The sequence below is a fragment of the Rhincodon typus genome, chromosome 3 (genome assembly GCF_021869965.1).
Source record: "Rhincodon typus isolate 14 chromosome 3, sRhiTyp1.1, whole genome shotgun sequence".
NCBI classification, from domain to species: domain Eukaryota; kingdom Metazoa; phylum Chordata; class Chondrichthyes; order Orectolobiformes; family Rhincodontidae; genus Rhincodon; species Rhincodon typus.
In genome coordinates, this window is record NC_063334.1 from 100084971 (window position 1) to 100104177 (window position 19207).

General features: G+C 38.3%; 1 protein-coding gene across 1 annotated transcript in view; it reads right to left on the reverse strand.

Annotated features, from left to right (window-relative positions):
* The window catches only part of ap3b1a (adaptor related protein complex 3 subunit beta 1a), a 290460-nt gene that overhangs the window by 176813 nt on the left and 94440 nt on the right, over positions 1-19207 (reverse strand). The window contains exon 7 of the mRNA XM_048593837.1: positions 4056-4238. Coding sequence (XP_048449794.1) covers positions 4056-4238 — 183 coding nt within the window. The remainder of the gene's footprint in view (positions 1-4055; positions 4239-19207) is intronic.

The window sequence follows — 19207 nt, forward strand, 5'->3', positions numbered from 1 at the left end:
AATGGAGGTAAATCAACTGAAGGCAGTCTTAAAACTAGAATGTATCAGCCATCTTTTTGCCTCACTGCTGTTTAGTTCAGTCCTCTGCCAGTGCCAATGTCAGTAACTCAGAACAGTTAGTTGACCTGGTTTAATAATAACATTAAGACAATTCCATATTAAAAACAAGTTTCTCTTTCTCTCCATTTTTCTGAAGATCAAAACGAAGGATATCAGAGTCAGAACACAGGAGCAGTACTGAGGCCCACGTTCATATTATACTGATGATGTTATTATAGTACATGATCAGAAAAGGAAATACATTCTACTCACCCAACCATATTCAATGTAGAATTGTCATTCAAAATATAGTTAATTTATGCTTGCAGGTTTATTTGGCACATTCCTGTGGCAGATAACTATGCTACCCATTGAATGTACGCAACTCATGAAATTTCCTTCAAGCTTACACAATAAACACTCAGCAAATCAATTTCACAGGCTTCCAATCTGCATTACTGACTTCTCTACGCTCTTCACAATCTTAGCTGCTTAGAAGTACCTATTGCAATTGTTTCCAACAGCCCTAATGATCTTTACAATTGGATCTAATCTAATTTTAAGACTTTTCAATTCTAATTCTTAGCCAAAATTGAACAACTTTTGAAACCCAAGATTAAAAATTCACTGAGATAGTAGGAACTGCCGATGCTGGAGAAGCTGAGATAACACGGTATAGAGCTGGATGAACACAGCAGGCCAAGCAGCATCAGAGGAGCAGGAAAGCTGACGTTTCGGGTCGAGACCCGTCTTCAGAAAAATATATCTTATATTAAAAATTCACTCTTTGGTCTGAACATTTCCTGGAAAAAGGAAAGCTGCACTGCTGAGATCATGCCAAGTGTGAACTCCAGAAGCAGCAGCATCACACATTTGATAATTAGAATATCCTTGAGTGTCAAAGCGGGTACTGAAAGTTAACATTCCTGAAATGGATCCACTTTCAAATAAATTTCCTTGAATAACTGATCAATAATAGATGGACAAAAACACATAAGCCAGGAACAGATCAAACACTTTGTTGCAAGCCTTGAGAGCAAAGTTCAATGAGCTCGTCACCTCAACCGCAGAATGCTTTAATGGATTATATTTTAACATTGTGCTGGACAAAATTCTGTTCAAAAAAATGAGTGATTTCTTGAATCAAATTAGCTAAAATGTGCTTAAATAAATCAAAAACTGTTTATTTATCAGGCAATATTTATAACCACTTTGTTTCAGTGGCTTTTACTAGATACTTTCAATAAAGTAAAGAAACATTTACAATGAAGGTACCAAAAATGAAAAACTACAGCCATTTGGAAAAATTGAGCACGTTGGGAGATTTTGTTTAGAAACAACTTCACTGCATATGGTGCACAAAAATTCTCTTTACCCAGTTTCAAAAATAACACATTTCAAATCTGAAAATTGTTAAACACGCTTTTTACAATTATAAGAGAACTTTAGATGTTATTTTCACAATGCTAGTATTCTCTCTGCAAAAGTAATGCCGCATTCTACCAAAGGCTTAAATATTTTTCTCAAACTTTGTCTTAATCCTTCATTGTTAACACTCAATGTATTTTTAAAGACAAATAGTTATTCAATATTGTAGATTTATGTACCTTTCAACTTGAGCACTTCCTTTAATAGCAGTATTTTTATAACATTTACAAAATTTGAAAACGTTAATTTTATTAGTCTCCCAAATTTATTAATGTAAAAAGGCACAATTTCCATTTTCCTGCATCAGCTCCATTTATAAATGTCAGAACTTATAAATATGCCTTTATTTTCTTTTAGTAAAGCACCCCGTTAACAAATCTTCTCATTAATATGTAAATATAAAGTCAATCGGTCTTTGCTTTGACAGCACTATGAATTCAAAGTACTGCACTGTGTAATCGCCTTTACTTAGGCTCGAATATTCATCATAAAAGTTGTCATTTAAGAAAAATTACAAAAAATACCATAATTGATATGACCGCTGTCTAGTTAATAGACGTTTAATTGTCACCTAGAACATGGTAGTAGATTTACAGCTTGATGCTGAGAAGTCAAATCTATAAAGCAATGTTTACGCAAAAACATTAGGTAATTTTTTTTTTAAGGTTTGCATAATTTTAATGCAACTTTTTGCCTTGCACATTCATTTGTTTCAGTGGCTTTTACTAGATACTTTCAATAAAGTAAAGAAACATTTACAATGAAGGTACCAAAAATGAAAACCTACAGCCATTTGGAAAAATTGAGCACGTTGGGAGATTTTATTTAGAAACAAATGGAAACTAGACAGAGATTAATATGTTCGATATTGTGTACAACAAAAAGAAAAATGCAAGTTTGGAGCAAAGTTTGCCATTCAACACAGCAAGCCTGCTCCAAAAAGAAAAAGCAAAGAACTGCAGATGCTAGAAATCAGAAACAAAAACAGAAATTGCCTGTATAACTCAACAAATCTTGCAGCATCTGTGGACAGGAAGGTGAGTTAATGTTTCAGTGACCATTCTTCAGAACACTACTCAAATATTCAGCTGGTGATCATGACTGCTTTGATCCACTTTCCTACCTGCTCCAATTAAGCCTCAATTCCCTTCTAAATCAAAAAATCCATTGTGGGATATAATGTTTCTACTTAAGGAAGTACCCAAAAATACAAGACAGTTACTACTAAATTCTGTTCAAAAAAAAAAAGTGATTTCTTGAATCAAATTAGCTAAAATGTGCATTTAATTTGAATCCATTTCGACCTAGCCCATCATAGCCATTGCAACTAAAGCAATGGCTTCACGTCAAATTTCACCGTTACTTTCAATGTCCCTCAAGGATCCAGTTGGCCTCATAACTGAAGTTATTTGCTGCCCCTCGCCAAGACCATCTTTAGACATGCAGTCAACTTTCCAACATTGTTTACAAAGTTAAGCAGAGTTGTCCTACATTGGTTAGATACAAAGAATTGCAGATGCTGGAGATCGGAAATAAAACCAGAAATTTCTGGAGAAAAATCAGCAGGTCTGGCAGTATTTGTGGGAACAGCAGAGTTAACATTTTGAGTCCAGCGCAAAACAAAACTTCTGCCTTCTTCTCACAGATGCTGCCAGAACCGCTGAGTTTTGCCAACTACTTAATTGATACAAAAACCAAAATAGAGTTCTGTACTTTAAAAAATTTAAAAAGTATCATACAGGAATAAAAACATTAACTTTGTTTCTCACTACACACTTGCTGCAAGATCTGCCAAATTTCTCCAGGATTCTCTGTGTTTGCATTGTTTTGGTTAAATACATGTTGCACATAGTCCACAATCATGATTTTTTTTAAGCTATGTTCATAACCTGGTATCTTAAAAGAAGCAAAATACAGGGAACAGTGAGACAGGTATCAAATCTTTGAAGGGAAATCGGAGAATATTTTCATAAGCTAAGGATATGGGTGTTATACACAGATTTAATGGATTAGAAAAAATGCATGAAGGAAAAGGTGAAAGATGACTGTAGGGTTTGCTAAGCTAAGGAGGATGTGGAAGGGGAACATTTAACCATCCACTTGGAATTTTCTTCCGTGATTCATTTCTGCAGAATACTTTAACTGCTAATTCAGCCTTTAACCAAGAGATACATTTGGCACTTAACACATTATTAGCCATGAAGTTGGATATTTTCATTTCCTCTGAGAAGTTCCAAAATATTGGAAGCTGTTTAGTTTACAGGGGCAGTTCATTTTTTGTTATCCAATGTAATACAAGTAGCATTACGTAGAAAATAGTATTTAATAACAGCAAAAGTAAGTAATTTTATGATCGCTATAAATTATTAGAACCTAATAGCTACCTATTTGGTGATGGAAGCTCAATAAAGCCCTTTTATTAATATTCATAGCCAATTCAAAATATAATCAGGCTTTTTCTTTTCAATATGCAGACAGAGTGAGGCTTGCCTCATTTTTAGAAGCCTCTCAAAGCATTGAGACAATTAATTAACATACAAGCTTGTGAAGCAATGAAAAGAGAATTCTTTCCCCAGCACAATACTCACCTCTTTCCATGGACTTACAAACTGTGTTCGTGCATAGCGAGTGAGCATGTTGATTATAACAACTTGTCCCCACTCCTCCACATCTACCAACAGGTTACACAGCTTGCGGTAATTCTTGTGAATCAGGTCAATTCTTTCTGGGCAAACCTCTTCAAATGACATTACAACACTTCCAGCAACTAACTGTAACAAAGTAAAACAACATGAGAGAAGTGAATCTCAAATCAAATTACAGAAGTTGATCATTCTCTGAAGCAACATCATTATCATTGGTGTGAACATGTCTCAAGAGGTTTTCTCCAGAGTCTTTTGTTTAATCCACGAACAGAACAACTTAGTACACAAAGTCAAAAAGAGAAATTCATAAATTACTTTGCAAAATAAACCTCAATTATTTTTAACTACAAGAACTGCAGATGCCTTAAATCAGGGACAATAACATGGATATTTCTGGAAAAGCTCAGCAGGTCTGGCAGCATCTGTAAAGAATAAAGAAAAAAGAAATCAGTTAATGTTTCAGGTCGGGTCCAGTCCGGGTTCTGAGGACACGAAGATTGGTGGAGCAGCAGATAGTGAAGGGGACTGTCGGAGAATGCAGCGGCATACAGATAGATTGGAGAGTTGGGCAGAGAAATGGCAGATGGAGTTCAATCCAGGCAAATGCGAGGTGATGCATTTTGGAAGATCCAATTCAAGACTGAACTATACGGTAAATGGAAAAGCCCTGGGGAAAAATGATGCACAGAGAGATCTGGGTTTTCAGGTCCATTGTATCCTGAAGGTGGCAACGCAGGTCGATAGAGTGGTCAAGAAGGCATACGGCATGCTTTCGTTCATCGGACAGGGTATTGAGTACAAGAGTTGGCAGGTCATGTTACACTTGTATAGGACTTTGGTTCGACCACATTTGGAATACTGCGTACAGTTCTGGTCGCCACATTACCAAAAGGATGTGGATGCTTTGGAGAGGGTGCAGAGGAGGTTCACCAGGATGTTGCCTGGTATGGAGGGCGCTAGCTATGAAGAGGTTGAGTAGATTAGGATTACTTACATTAGAAAGACAGAGGTTGAGGGGGGACCTGATTGAGGTCTACAGAATCATGAGGGGTATAGACAGGGTGGATAGCAAAAAGCTTTTTCCCCCCAGAGTGGGGGACTCAATTACTAGGGGTCAAGATTTCAAGGTGAGAGGGGAAAAGTTTAAGGGAGATACGCACGGAAAGTTCTTTACGCAGAGGGTGGTGGGTTCTTGGAACGCGTTGCCAGTGGAGGTGGTAGAGGCGGGCACGATAGCATCATTTAAGATGTATCTAGACAGATACATGAGTGGGCAGGGAACAGAGGGATACAGATCCTTGGAAAATAGGCGACAGGTTTAGATAGAGGATCTGGATCAGCGCAGGCTTGGAGGGCCGAAGGGCCTGTTCCTGTGCTGTAATTTTCCTTGTTCTTTGACGTGTCACTGGACCTGAAACGTTAACACTGATTTCTCTTCACAGATGCTGCCAGACCTGCTGAGCTTTTCCAGCAACTTCTGTTTTTGTTCCTCATTATTTCCAAGTCTTCTTTAAACATATCAAATTTAAATACCAGTTGTATTAAGCAAGCCAATGCAATGAGGTGATTATAAATAACCAGCATAGATTTTTAAAAGGCATATCACAGTGAACTAACCTAAAGGCATTTTTTCATCAAGTAACAAAGTTGATAAAGGCAATACAATGGATATTGCTGGTGTGAATTTTAAGGAAGCATTTGAAAAAAATTCATATAAAAAGCTGCTTAGCAAAACAGGCTGAAGGAATTGAAGTCCAATGTCAACTGTGAACAAAGAAAACCAGTTGAGGACATAATACAGAGCATATTTCAGTTGTGTTCACCATGGATCAGTAAATTTCCTTTATAAATAACTTAGAATTACTGAGTATTGTTGCAAACAACTTAGAATATCAAGTAAACTTTCAAAATTTACTCAGGATCCCAAACACTGATGTATGGCAGATAGTCAGCATGATACAAACTGCTTGCCACAGGACAGACCGGCTAGCAGAATAAAAACAGAAGTTGTTGGAAAAGCTTAGCAGGTCTGGCAGCATGTGAAGAAAAAAAAAATCAGTTAACTTTTTGAAACTATTTTTTCTTCACAGATGCTGCCAGACCTGCTAAGCTTTTCCAACAACTTCTTTTTATTCCTAATTACAGCATCCGCAGTTCTTTTGCATTTTATTAGGCTGACAAGAGGCAGATGGAATTTCATACGCCATTTGTTTTTGTATGAAAGAGATCACATTTCTGTGGAAGGACTACAGAAATGCAATGCAGATTTGAAGGTGCAGTCTTAAACAAATGGCGAGGAATAGAGGAAGCTTGGGGGGTTTTGTGGAGGAGTGCAGGGTGAAGTTAGGGTGAGGTCATGTGTATTGAGATTTTGAATTCATCTTCAGGGCCCAATAATCTCTATTCCAAAGTTCTTAATGAAATGGTACTCTCGAAAGTGGAAGCAAGACTGGCCATCTTTCAAGATTCTGTATTGGTGGAGCAGTTCCTGTGGATTGGAGGGTAGCTAATGTAACCCCAGCATTTAAATACGTAGGGAGAGAGAAAATTATAGACTGGTTAGCCTGAGATCAGTAATGACGAAAGAGACAGAGCCCATAATAAGACAGTTAACAGCAGAGAACTGAGAAAACAGTGACAGGATTGGACAGAGTCAGCATTGATTTATGCAAGGGAAATCATGCTTGATAAATCTAATGAAACTGAGTGGATGTGTTAGTGGGATTGATAAGGGGAAATCCAGTAAAAATTAATTTAATTGGACCTTCAGAAGGCTTTCATTACGGTCCCACACAAGAGATTAGCAAAATTGAAGCACATGGGGTTGGGGGTAGTGTACTGATATAAATTGAGAACTCAGCAACAGACTGGAAACACAGTAGGAATACACAGATCTTCTTCCATGAAGCAGTCAATTACTAGTGGGGTCCCACGGGGATGGACCCCAGCTATTCACATTATGTGTTAATAATTTAGATGAAATGTAATATCTCCAAATTTGTAGACAACACAAAGCTGGGTGGGAAGGTGAACTGTGAAGAGGATACAGAGATGCTCTGGCTTGATTTGGACAAGTTAAATAAGTAAATGCAGGGTAGATAAAAGGTTACGTGGATAAATGTGTGGTTATTCACTTGGGTAGCAAAAACAGGAAGATGGATTATCCAAATGGTGATAGGTTGGGAAAGGGGCAGATTCAACAAGACCTGTGTGTCCGTGTACACTAGTCACTGAAAGTAAACATGTAGGTGCAGCGGGCAGTCAAGAAGGCAAGTGGTACATTCCTATACAGAGAGTATAGGATTTGAGTTCAGAAGCAGGGATGTCTTGCTGCAATTTCATAGCGTCTTGCTGAGACCACACCTGGAATACCAGGTGCAGTTTTGGTCTGCTTAACAAAGGATGGATGTTCAACTATGGACAAAGTGCAACCAAGGTTTCCCAGGATAATCCCTAGGATGGCAGGACTGACACGGGAGACTGGACCAATTAGAACTATATTGCCTGGAACACCGAACAATGAAGGGAATGGAAGATTTGTAAGATTTGCATATTAATCAATTGAAACCTGCACCTCCATTCTAACTGATTAAAGATTTAACAGCCATCTTAGGTTTGTTCAATACATTTGCATCAGTTCTATGACCCTTTGATCTTTTGCTTATAAATTCTGTGTCTGATGCTACTTCTCTAACATCCCAAGGAGGAGCGAGACTCCAAAAGCTTGTGTTTCAAATAAACCTGTTGGACTATAACCTGGTGTCGTGAGATTTCTGACCTCAAAGGTGAGGATATTGTGTTTATTTTGACTGCTTTCTCCACCTGTCCTGCCACATTCAATGATCTGAGCACATATTGATTCGTGTCTCTCTGCTACAGCACCCCATGTAAAATTGTAGTACTTATATTTTTCAGTGTTCTTTCTACTACAGTGCATCACATCACGCTTCTCTGCATTGAACCTCATTTGCCACCTAACTGTTCATTCCACCAACTTGTCAATGTTATTTCCACGTTGTTCTCCTCACACAACTTACAATTCTCCAAGATAGTGTCCTCTGCAAACTTTGAAACTGTCCTTGCAATTGTTCAAGATCCAGATCATGAATATGTATCAGGAAAAACAGTGCCCTGTGTGTTAATATATGCAGTTTCCAGTAAATGCAAGTGCCACACTGCAAACCTAACCAAGAATGCTAAATTGGCTGTTGACTTAATTCTTTGCGTACTCAAGGTTATCCAGTCAATGTTGTCCGATTTCAGAATCATACCTAATGTTGGATACAGACTTTTGCATACCTGGGCTGTTGGGTGTGGCTGGTACCTTGTTTGTAGCGAATCATTGTTGTGATTCATACAATCCATCAGTCTTCAGGACATACGCTTAGATATCTAGCATCACACCAGCACTCCAAATGTCTCTTATTTTTCTGCAATACCCAAATGCAATCTCCCCATATAACTAAAAATAAATATTTTATTCATACCTATTCAGTTTCATACTGTGTTTTCCATCTACTTTCTTTGGCAAATTCACCTTTACATAAGTACTTATGAATTATACCCAGCTCACATTCACTCTCAAATGTTGTTTATTTTCAACAAACATTTAATGTATTTCATTAGATGTCAAGTGTTCGGTCCTCACAGAATTGTTGAGTTATTTGCAACAAGAAAGGAAGCCAGTCAGCCTATCGAGTCTATGCATGCTCTCTTGTACAGCAGTCCAATCAATCGCATTCCTCAAATGGGAACAGGTTGCTCTCATTTATACATCAACATAACTAGGAGCAACAATAGGTGATATAACCCCTTGAGCCTGCTCCATTTAATAAATGTGATCATGGCAGATCTCATCTTGGCCTGAACTCCACTTGCCTGTCCATTGCCCATAACCTTTTAACCCACTGCTAATTAAAAACCTGTCCAATTCAAACTCAGTGTCTCGGCATCCAACACACTGCAGGCTAATGAATTCCACCGACTGAAGACTTTTGAGGTCTTATCCTCATTTGTTTTAAATCTGCTACCCCTTAGCGGCAAGCTATGACATCTTGTTTAAGATTGTCCCATGAGGAAACACGCTTGTTTACCTTATCCAAACCTGTCCTAATCTTGTATCTTTCTCCCTACCTTCAAACTCTTCTGCTCAAACTTCCAATCTCAATCTCCACCATAAACTTGAAACTAAAAAAGTCCTCCACTCCTAAAACTCTTCCAGTAAATCTCATCTGCACCCTCTCAAGGACCATTATCCTTCCTCAAGTGTAGTGACCAGAACTGGACATAGTACTCCAGGTGTAGCCATGCAAGGTTTAAGAAAAAGGTTCAGCCTAACAGCCTTCCTCTTGTACTCAACACATCCGTTTATGAAGACCTAGATCCTACACTCTCTAAATGAATTACTCTCCAAAAGGTCAGCCACCTTAGAAACATAGAAAAGAGACAGGCAGGCGGAGCCATTCTCCTAAGCACCATTTCTAACACTCCTAGGTGAAAACATTCAATGTTTTGGCCTCAACTGCTTTCTGTAGTCAGAATTTCTGAGGTTCACCAGACTCTGGGTAAAGGCATTTCTCCTCACCTCAGTCTTAAATAGCCTGGTTCTGGACTCCTCAGTCATCAGGAACATCCTTTCTACATTTACCCTGTCTGGTCCTGTTAGAATTTTATAGGTTTCCACGAGTTTCCCCTCAGTGAACATAGTTCTAACTGATCTGGTATCTCATTGCGTGTCAGTTCTGCCATCCTAGGAATTATTCTGGTAAACAGTTGTTGTCCTATCTACATAGACAAATTTCCTATCCCAGTAAAGCACAAAACTGTACATAATATTCCCAATTTGGGCTCACCAAGCCCTTGTGCAATTTTATGAAGACATCTCTGCTCTTATACTTGAATCCTCTCACAGTTAAGGGGAATATACAACTGGCCTTCTTCACTGCCCGCTGCACCTGCATTTTCACTTTTGTGACTGGTGCACAAGGACACTCAGGTCTCGTTGAAAAGCTTAGATAAAAAAGTGCCATTTTTCAGCAATACTTAACTAGGATTTGAGCAGACCTTTGATGTTGCACACTGCCAATGGAAAATGCAGTGGTAAAACCGACAGAAGAGCGCAATGGAACTTTTAATTATTTGAGACAGAATCTCAACGTGTGCTCATTTAGCAAGATACAATAGGTGGATGGGGAATAGGGAGCTGGGGGACAGACAGCCAGCCAGACAGCCAGCCAGCCAGAATAATCAATGAAAAGCTCAGATATGAAGAATTTAAACCAATATAATATAACACTTTCTTGTATATGTTTGTGAAGACTAAGGTTGAAGGACTGCACCATTGACCTAGTCCCACTACTTCACAGGTCACAACAGAAAATGCAAGCACATGCTCCATTTACCATGATGACCAACAAAATATCTTATCTCAGCAAGGCTTTAAACAATGAGATCTATCAACCAGGTTTTGTAATAAACCCAATTAAAATTGAATTGATTTATTAACATCGCTAGTAATATGCAAGAATAAATGCTCACCCTTATAAATATCATCAAAACACACCTGCAAATACAAACACACTTCAGGGCAAAGAAAGAAAACATAATTTCTGCAGAGACTGGCATTTTAAAAAAAACTGATCATTGAGCTATTCTTTAAGTCAAAAGATTTAAGCACAGGATATCTGGGACTCTTATTCCGATGTTCGGAGATATGGTCAAGTCACTGGTCATACAGTTGTATCTGAAGCCCTGCACAGCTTGCTCAGGAAATACAATATTGAGATGTTTTCAAAAAAAGTTTTTGGAAGAATAACTAAGTTTCAACCTGAACTGAAGAAGCTTTGCTTTTAGGAGATGGGAGTGATCAGATGATCAACTTGTTCTCAGCAGGCACCTCACCAACTGAGTGAGATAATACGAGAATGCCAGTCACTGTTCAAAACAGTCCCAGCAGGAGTCTACAGCAAAGCAAGTAATTACATTCAGTTATGCTATTTCTAGGAAGTCTTGTTGAAAGAAAACTGCAGCATCTATAATGAACTTGCAATTTTTAAAGAGATCACTCCAGGTATGGCCACAAACTTGAAATAAATTTCTTTTCCCACAATCCTTCAAAATGCAAATCCTCCAAGCAATATTAAAAGCAAAGCGTCAAGATAATAAGTTCAATTATTTCATTCTAGAAAGAATACTGTAGCCATGTGATTCTCTAGGATGATATCAGGGATGAGGGTAGTTATGAGACAATAGGGTAACTTGAACCAAATTCAGGACAAGAGAAAATAGAAGCATTGGGGTAATCCATCTGGTCTGCTCCTGTATGCTCTAAGAGCCATAACTCTATTTCTGTGCTTTTCAAAAGTTGCTGACCGAAATAAGAAAGAAATCTCTTAAAACTGGTTTTGAGAAAATGGCTGCAAGGTTTGAAAACAAATAACCTGTCACCCAGATCAAACGTGTGTTTGCATAGCTGTTTGAATTTGCAGTAACTGAAGTGGCTGCAGAAAAACTGGAGCCGAGGGTTTGCGTACAAGGGCAGCAAAGTGGCAAGAAGTTGGATTGTTCTATGAGCTGATGACCAGTTATTGATGACAAAAGCCTTTTACCTGCCAACAACGTATGATTGGCTCTCATGTACCCGAACAGCTTGGGGCTGGGAACAAGTTACAGAGAAGGTGTTTAGAACTCCACCAGTACAGGAAACGTTATTTGTAGTCAAAACCCATTTTAAACCTGAAGAAAACCAGTTCATTTTCCCTTGAGCAGTTGCTCCATGATGTGACCTAATTGATAAATCAGAGATATTTTACAAGCAAACCAGCCACCCTGTACCTCTTACAACCCCCTGGAAGCATTCAAGGAAGAAAAGCCAAGAGGAAACAAACATTCAGATCAGCAGGAACAAACTTAACAGAATTTGTGCACAAAGACTGCTGTTTCAGCTTTTCCTCTCTGCCCATAACACGTTTTTCCCAATGTGATTGTCTGTCTGTCTGCCTGCCTGCCTGCACGTACGTAGAAGGTGAAGATTAAAGGAATTAGAATTTTAATCTGCAGTGTCGCATGCTTACATTTTTAACCGTTTACCTGTTATTAGAGTTTCATTACTTGTAATAAATAATAGTTCTTATTAAGTATAGATACCTGGCCCATGCTTTCTATTTAACCGAGGTCTGAAAATCAGGTAAATTGGGAACTTCATTCATGTTAAAAATCTTTAACTTTTGTGACTACTCTGGGAAAAGCAGTGCTTGGTTTCCAGCATGCCTCCTCAATGACTCATGATGATTCATTATCATGGCTTATCACCCACTTCAATGCCTTATTCCCATACTATCCCCAGATCACTATGTCATTGGTAATCAGAAATCTGACAATGACTACTTTAAATTGACACAATGACTGGGTAAAGAAGTCCAGACTCACTAAGTTCTGAAAAATGACATCACTTCATCTCAGTCCTCAGTGGCTTCACCCATATTTTAAAATTTTGTCCCCAGATTCTAGCCAAGGATGTATGTGTCCCCTTAAATATTTTGTAGGCTTCAATGAGATCACATCTTATTCTTCGAAACTCCAGAAAACACAGATTTTGCTACTCTTCTACTGAAATCACCTTGTGAAGAGAAGCATGCTATTATGTTCCTAATTGCTTAGAGAGCCAGCATATTAGTCTTCAGTGGCATATTGACAAAGATACCGAGGTACATTTGCATACACATGCTTTTGAATCTCTTCCCATTTAAAGGAGGAAGTTCACAATCACAAAATTGTTGTGGCACAGGTAGTCATTTGGCCCCTCATGTTTGCACCAGTGTTTCAAATGACCAAACACCTAATGCCAATCTCCTGCCTTCGCACATTATTTTCATCCAAATAATCAATGCCCGAAATGAATCTAACCATATTACCAGCCAGCGCATTCTATACACTAACTATTCACTGTGAAAATGTTTCTTCTTACATCACCCTTGCTTCTTTTGCACTTCACTTCAAAATCTACACCCTCTCAATTTTGTTCCTTGTACATATAGGAACAGTTCCTCCCTATCTACACTATCCAGCCAACTCATGATTTTGAAAACCTGTAAAGCTCTCCTCTCAGCCTCCTTCTTTCCAAGGAGAACAGTTATGACCTTGCCTCCATGTGTAAATCTCCTTTTTGTTCACTATTTGGTTCTATTTCACCTTTAACCACCCTTTTGTTTTTATATGCCCATGGAAGCCGTTGGAAGTACCCTTTATGTTTGTTGCTAATCTTTTCCATAACTCCTCTTTTGCCCCTCTCATTTGCTTTTTCACATCTATGCTATTCGTCTTGATTCTCAATTGCATTTTCTGCCTTACGTTTGTCATCAACAGTTTTGTTCTCAAGTCAATTTCAAGCTCCTTTGTTCAACCAGGGAGCTCTAGTTGTCTGCCCTGGCTTTCCCATTTGAGGGAATGTAACTGTGCTTTGAAGGCTCAATTACAATTCTTCCTGTCAACCTCTTGTTCCAGTCAATCCTACCTAGTTCTATCCTTCCTTTGTTGAATGCAACTCTCCAGCAATTGATTCGCCTTACTCTGAACTGTTTTAAGTCACTCTCCACCACCATCTCGAGCCATATGATACAACAATCGCTACCGCATACATATTCACCCACTGACACTTGAAAATGAAGTGGGCCAGGTGGATCAAGGTCCAGGTCCAACATTATATCCTTTCTTGTTTGACTGGACAAGTACTGCTGTAGTAAACTCTCCTGAACACAATCTAGAAACACTTGTCTGTCACTGCCCTTTACACTACCTATAACTAAGTCTGTATTTGAAGTTCCCATTATATAATGCTGGTTCCCACTCTACGAGGCTGGTATTTTTCTCAAATTTGTCTGTAGATTTGTCCCTCTTCATCCTTTCTACTGGATGGTCGTCTCTGGACTGCATTGGGCCATGTAACTGTACCCTCCTTCTTCCTTAGCTCTATTTAAATAGAAATTTTCAATTTAATTTTTCTCACGGTAAATGAGACACTGAATTTTTAACAAAAGTCATATCTTTAGGGCAGTTATGAGAGACAGATAAATCAAAATGATTTGTGATTCCCCCACCTACCACATAAAGTGTTATGAGTGGGGAATGCAGCACAGGAGTTTATTCAAATCAACTGCAACATTTCAGAGGAGTAGAAGATTTTTAAAAAGCTTGAAATGTCTGGAGGTATAACAAAGGCATAGGGTTGTTGCCAAGTGAGCACCTGTGCAGGTAGTGTCGGCTGAATGGCCTCTCTCTATACTCAAAGTACTGTGCTTTATTTCTAGACAGGAATGAATAAAATCACATTTATACAGCTTGAGGTGGTGCACAAAATATGTGTCAAGATTGAGTTCATCAAGTATTGAGAAAGCTGATCAATGTGCTGAAATATTTATCTTTCCCACAGATGTAGCTGAAGACAATTCAAATCTGCAAATCATTGAGCAAAGCTTCACATTTGAAGTTTCTTTGATTTACTCACTGAAGAATACATGAAAGGATCCAAATTATTCCCACTTAACCATCCATTTTATAACTGGTTTAAAAGATGTGAATCAATGATTTTAAAAAAGCCTCCCTCAGTACAAGCACTAAAAAGTAACATCTGTAATAAATTTTAGCGATTATTAATGGTTTGTGAAATTGCATTTCATATAAACCCAACTTCTGTGATAATGCTGGTAACGGCAACATCAACAGAAGCTGCAGTAACATGTAGTGTGAAGGTTAGATGGCCCAATTTTTAGCTCACAAGGCTAGAACTGGAAGAAGAAACAGCAAAGCGAGTAAGTCAACAAATGATCTGAGCTTTCAATACTGAAACTCTTCCTGCATCAAGTTAGAGACCAACAAGATGGTGTTGGGAAAAGGCCATGGCAGACATGTACGGCTTGAAATTCTCTTCCTGTATTAATCACTTTGTTTACAATTACAAAAAATCCTAATTTTGTTTTCCTACTGCTGTATCAGTATTCATGCCAGCAAGTCTTCTCCTTGATTCTTTTACCTAGACAGCAGACCGAGCTGACATACACAGTTAGCAATGTCTCTTAAGATCAATTGACAACATATATTCAGTTAGTTGAACTTTAAATTAGAAGTAGAGCAAAACAGCATTACAAATTTCACTGTCTACTAGCTAGTTCAACAGTAACCTAGAGGAACAGCAAAGTTTATCAACTTTCCAAATTGGATAAAAATAGGAGGTGCAATTTAAGATGCTTAAAACCTATCTGAGCAAGATTTTGATAATGTTCACTAATACTGCTAGTGTAGTTGTAAACCATGTTATTTTTAAATAAGGCCTATAAATGTTCTATTATGCTAAAAATGTCATACAGGTCTAAGTTTTATTCAAGCAAGTCGTTCAAAAGGCATCGCTGTGATTCAATATCAGGAAGCATGAGGAGGAAAGGTGCTTTGGTTAAAAAAAAAGAAGTGAACTCAGTACTGTGGAAGAGCACAAGAATTGGAGAGGTGGATTAGCACAGAAATAAACATGCACCTCCAATTGATAAGGTAACAATAATAGGTTATCAAATTCTATGTATCAGAGGTATGTAATACAAAAAACTAACAGACAATGATGAACTTGTATATGCCACAAAATCTTTACAGCACTGGAAGTCATTTGGCATTTATCTGCATCAGCTCTTTGAATGAACAATTCATCAGATCGTCATGTTGAGGGTGAAGGCAAACACCTTTGAGTGCCGTCATTGAAACAGTCTCCACTACAGTCTCGGGAAGTATCCAGAGCCCAATAAAAGATAGTCACCACAGGGCTGCCTTCTCATTACAGACAGGACTGGTGGTGGGTTAATCATATGAACAAGTTGTCCAGCCATCTGAGTGACCAATCCCCAGATCCAAACGACACACTGCGTGAAAAAGCTTTCCTCATGTCTCCATTGTTTATTTCACTTATTACCTTAAACTGGTACCATCTCAATCTCAATAATTTCAATCAATCAGAAAGAATAGTAGTTTTCTTTCCATCTACTCTGTCCGGACTCAAGATTTTCAATATTTCTGTCAAACCTCCTCTTAGCCTTCTATACTCCAAGAAACTTAGCAACAATATATTTAGATTGGTAAAGGTGTCAAAGTTTCACACTCCTGGAACTATTTTGTGAACCTTTTCTACACTTGCCAAATTTTTTTAAATTCATTAATGGGATGAGGGGGATCACTGGCTATGCAGCATCTATTGCCCATCCCTAATTGCCCAGAGGGCAGTTCAGAGTCAACCACATTGTTGTGGGTCTGGAGTCACATGCAGGCTAGACCAGGTAAGGTTGGCGGTTTCCCTCCCTAAAAGGGCATTAATGAGCCAGATGGGTTTTTCCAACAATCGACAATGTATTTATGGTCATCATTAGATTCTTAATTCCAGATATTTTACTGAATTCAAATTACACCATCTGCCATGGCAGGATTTGAACCCAAGTCTTCAGAACCTTATCTGGGTCTCTGGATTAACAATCCAGCAATAATACCACAAGGCCATTGTCTTCACGTTTCCTAAGCAGCACAAAATTCCAGCTGAGACCAAACTAGCATTTATACAAGTTCAACATAACCTCAGTCGTTTTGCACGCTATGCCCTTATTGTAAAGCCCAAGTTATCCATGTTTCATCAACTGCTTTCTCAACTTGTGCTGTCATTTTCAATGGCTCATGCACAAACAAATCCATGGTCCTGGGCTCCTGAATTCCCTTAAGAATTGTATTATTTGCTTTCTATTGTCCCTCCACGTTCTTCTTACCAAAAATTAATCACTTTACACTTCTATGCAGTGAACTTCATTTGCGACCTGATTGCCCATTCCACTAAATTGCCTATGTCCTTGTGAAGTTTGACACACTCCTCCTATCTCACATTGCATCATCTACATCATGTGAAATTGTGCCCTCTATACAAAGGTCTAGGTTATTAATATACATGAGGAAGAGCAAAGATTTCAACACCAACCTGTGGAGAACTCTACTACAAAACTTCCTTCATGCTGAAAAATACTCATTTACTCTCAATTTCCTGAGAGACAACCAACTTTGTATTCATGCTGCTACTGTCTCTTCTATTCCATGAGCTTAAAAAAATGGTCACAACTCTGTTGCATGCTGTATCAAATGCTTTTTGAAAGCCTGCGTACACCGCATTTATGGCATTACCCTCATTAATCTGTGTTGCCTCTTCAAAGATTCTCCAGCATGCCATTAATGCGGTGTACACAGACTTTCAAAAAGCATTTGAAACAGCATGCAACAGAGTTGTGAACAAAATCTTATAGATCATATAATACAATAATATATTACTGATTGGAATGGCTATAGACATTGTTGACCACTTCTCATATTTTGACAGATACAAATGTTCAAAAGGTCACCAAAGAGATTCCAGCACAATTAGCAGTGCTAATGCAACCTTCCAAAAATGGCTCAACTGGGCTTGAACAAGAGAAGTCTCCATAAGGAGAGCCTGTTGTTGCTATCACCCTCTCCCGTAGCAATGCAGTTTGGATCATCTGCCAGAGGAACCTCACAGCACTGGAGAATTTCCAGCAGTGACTCTGCAAGATGTGGAAAGAAAGGCAGAGAAACATCAGCATCTAACTTATTCCTTCAATATCGCAGCTACAATCAGCAAAATCAATACCACTACACTGGACAGTGCATCTATATGGCAGGTACTTGGCTTTGGAAGTAGATTCTCAATCTCAAGGAGGACAAAGAAAATGTTTTACGGATATTTTGAAGGCCTGTCACGATGACAGCAAAATGACGTAGAAGTGTGCAGCTGTCCCTGAACCACACAGTTACTAAGGTATCACCACACAAGCTGCAATGTAATCAGAAACTGTATAAACTCTGCAGAGAAACAATGAAAGCAGAAGGCTGTAAAAGCGGTATTCAGGCTCCTGAACCCCGTTCGTATGGCAACAATGGTTCTCTGTACACAAAGATCAGTGGTTCAGAGACTGATTGTTCAGTCACAGAGCAAATACAAAAATTGAAGCTTGCCCTAAGTCATTCTGAGGAAATGATGGCAAAGCAGTATAGATGCAATTCTCTGAATTAAAAGCAGACAAAAAACTTAAGAAAAAAGTGTTTTACATAGTTTCTACTTCATTTCTCAGTGTCTAAATCAATACTTATGCACTCTCAAGGCTTTGGATAGTGAGAGGCCAGCTGGAGGACTGAGGCATGTGAACTCTCTTGTTCCCTTACTAACTGGCTTGTCTCAACTTAAAGACATTTCAGAATTTACTATTCATTCTTGCATGGCTGGATTTGATCACAGACTTGCCCTTAACTTTCTACCAACGGAATTAAAAATCTAAAAAAATGTTCAGAAGCAATTTAGACACAAGTTACAAATCCAAAGGACTCAACAACACCATAATGGTTCAAGTGATATTATGGAACATATCTGTGCGCATGAATTGTCTACAACTTTTCATTGTATAACAACAGTTACACACTACAGGCTAATATTAACTGAAGCTCACTGGGGTACCCTGAGGTTATTGTATAATGCAAGTTCTTATTCCTACCATAAACAGGTGTCAACTGTAAAATTAAGTTATGACTTCATACTATAGCAATGGTCTGAGAGCTATAGTTCATTCGTAGATTTTCAACCCAAATTACTTTACTCTCTTATTAAATGTCCCCATAGCTTTTAAAACTAATTAATATTTTAGTTCCCAATATCATTAGAGTTTGGTATCAAACCAAGTGGTCCCTATAATGAGATTTGTAATAAAACAAGACAATTTGCAAACCTTCAGATGAGGAAAAGATACATTATCAAAGATGATTTTCACTAAAAACTGCAGCTGCCCATTCCATCCTTTGTATTCAGTATTTTTCCAGAAGAGAAAAGATGATGTTTTACCTCAAAACAAAATACAAATATGTTGAAAATTCAGGTTCAAATGGTGCCTAAATGGGCAACTGTAGTAGGAAATGTGCATTAAAAGGAAGATGTTCCTTAATTCAAACAAAAAGAATGAAATATCCTGCAAAATGAGATGTTTCCCACTAAACTTACACATTCAGTTGAAAATAAA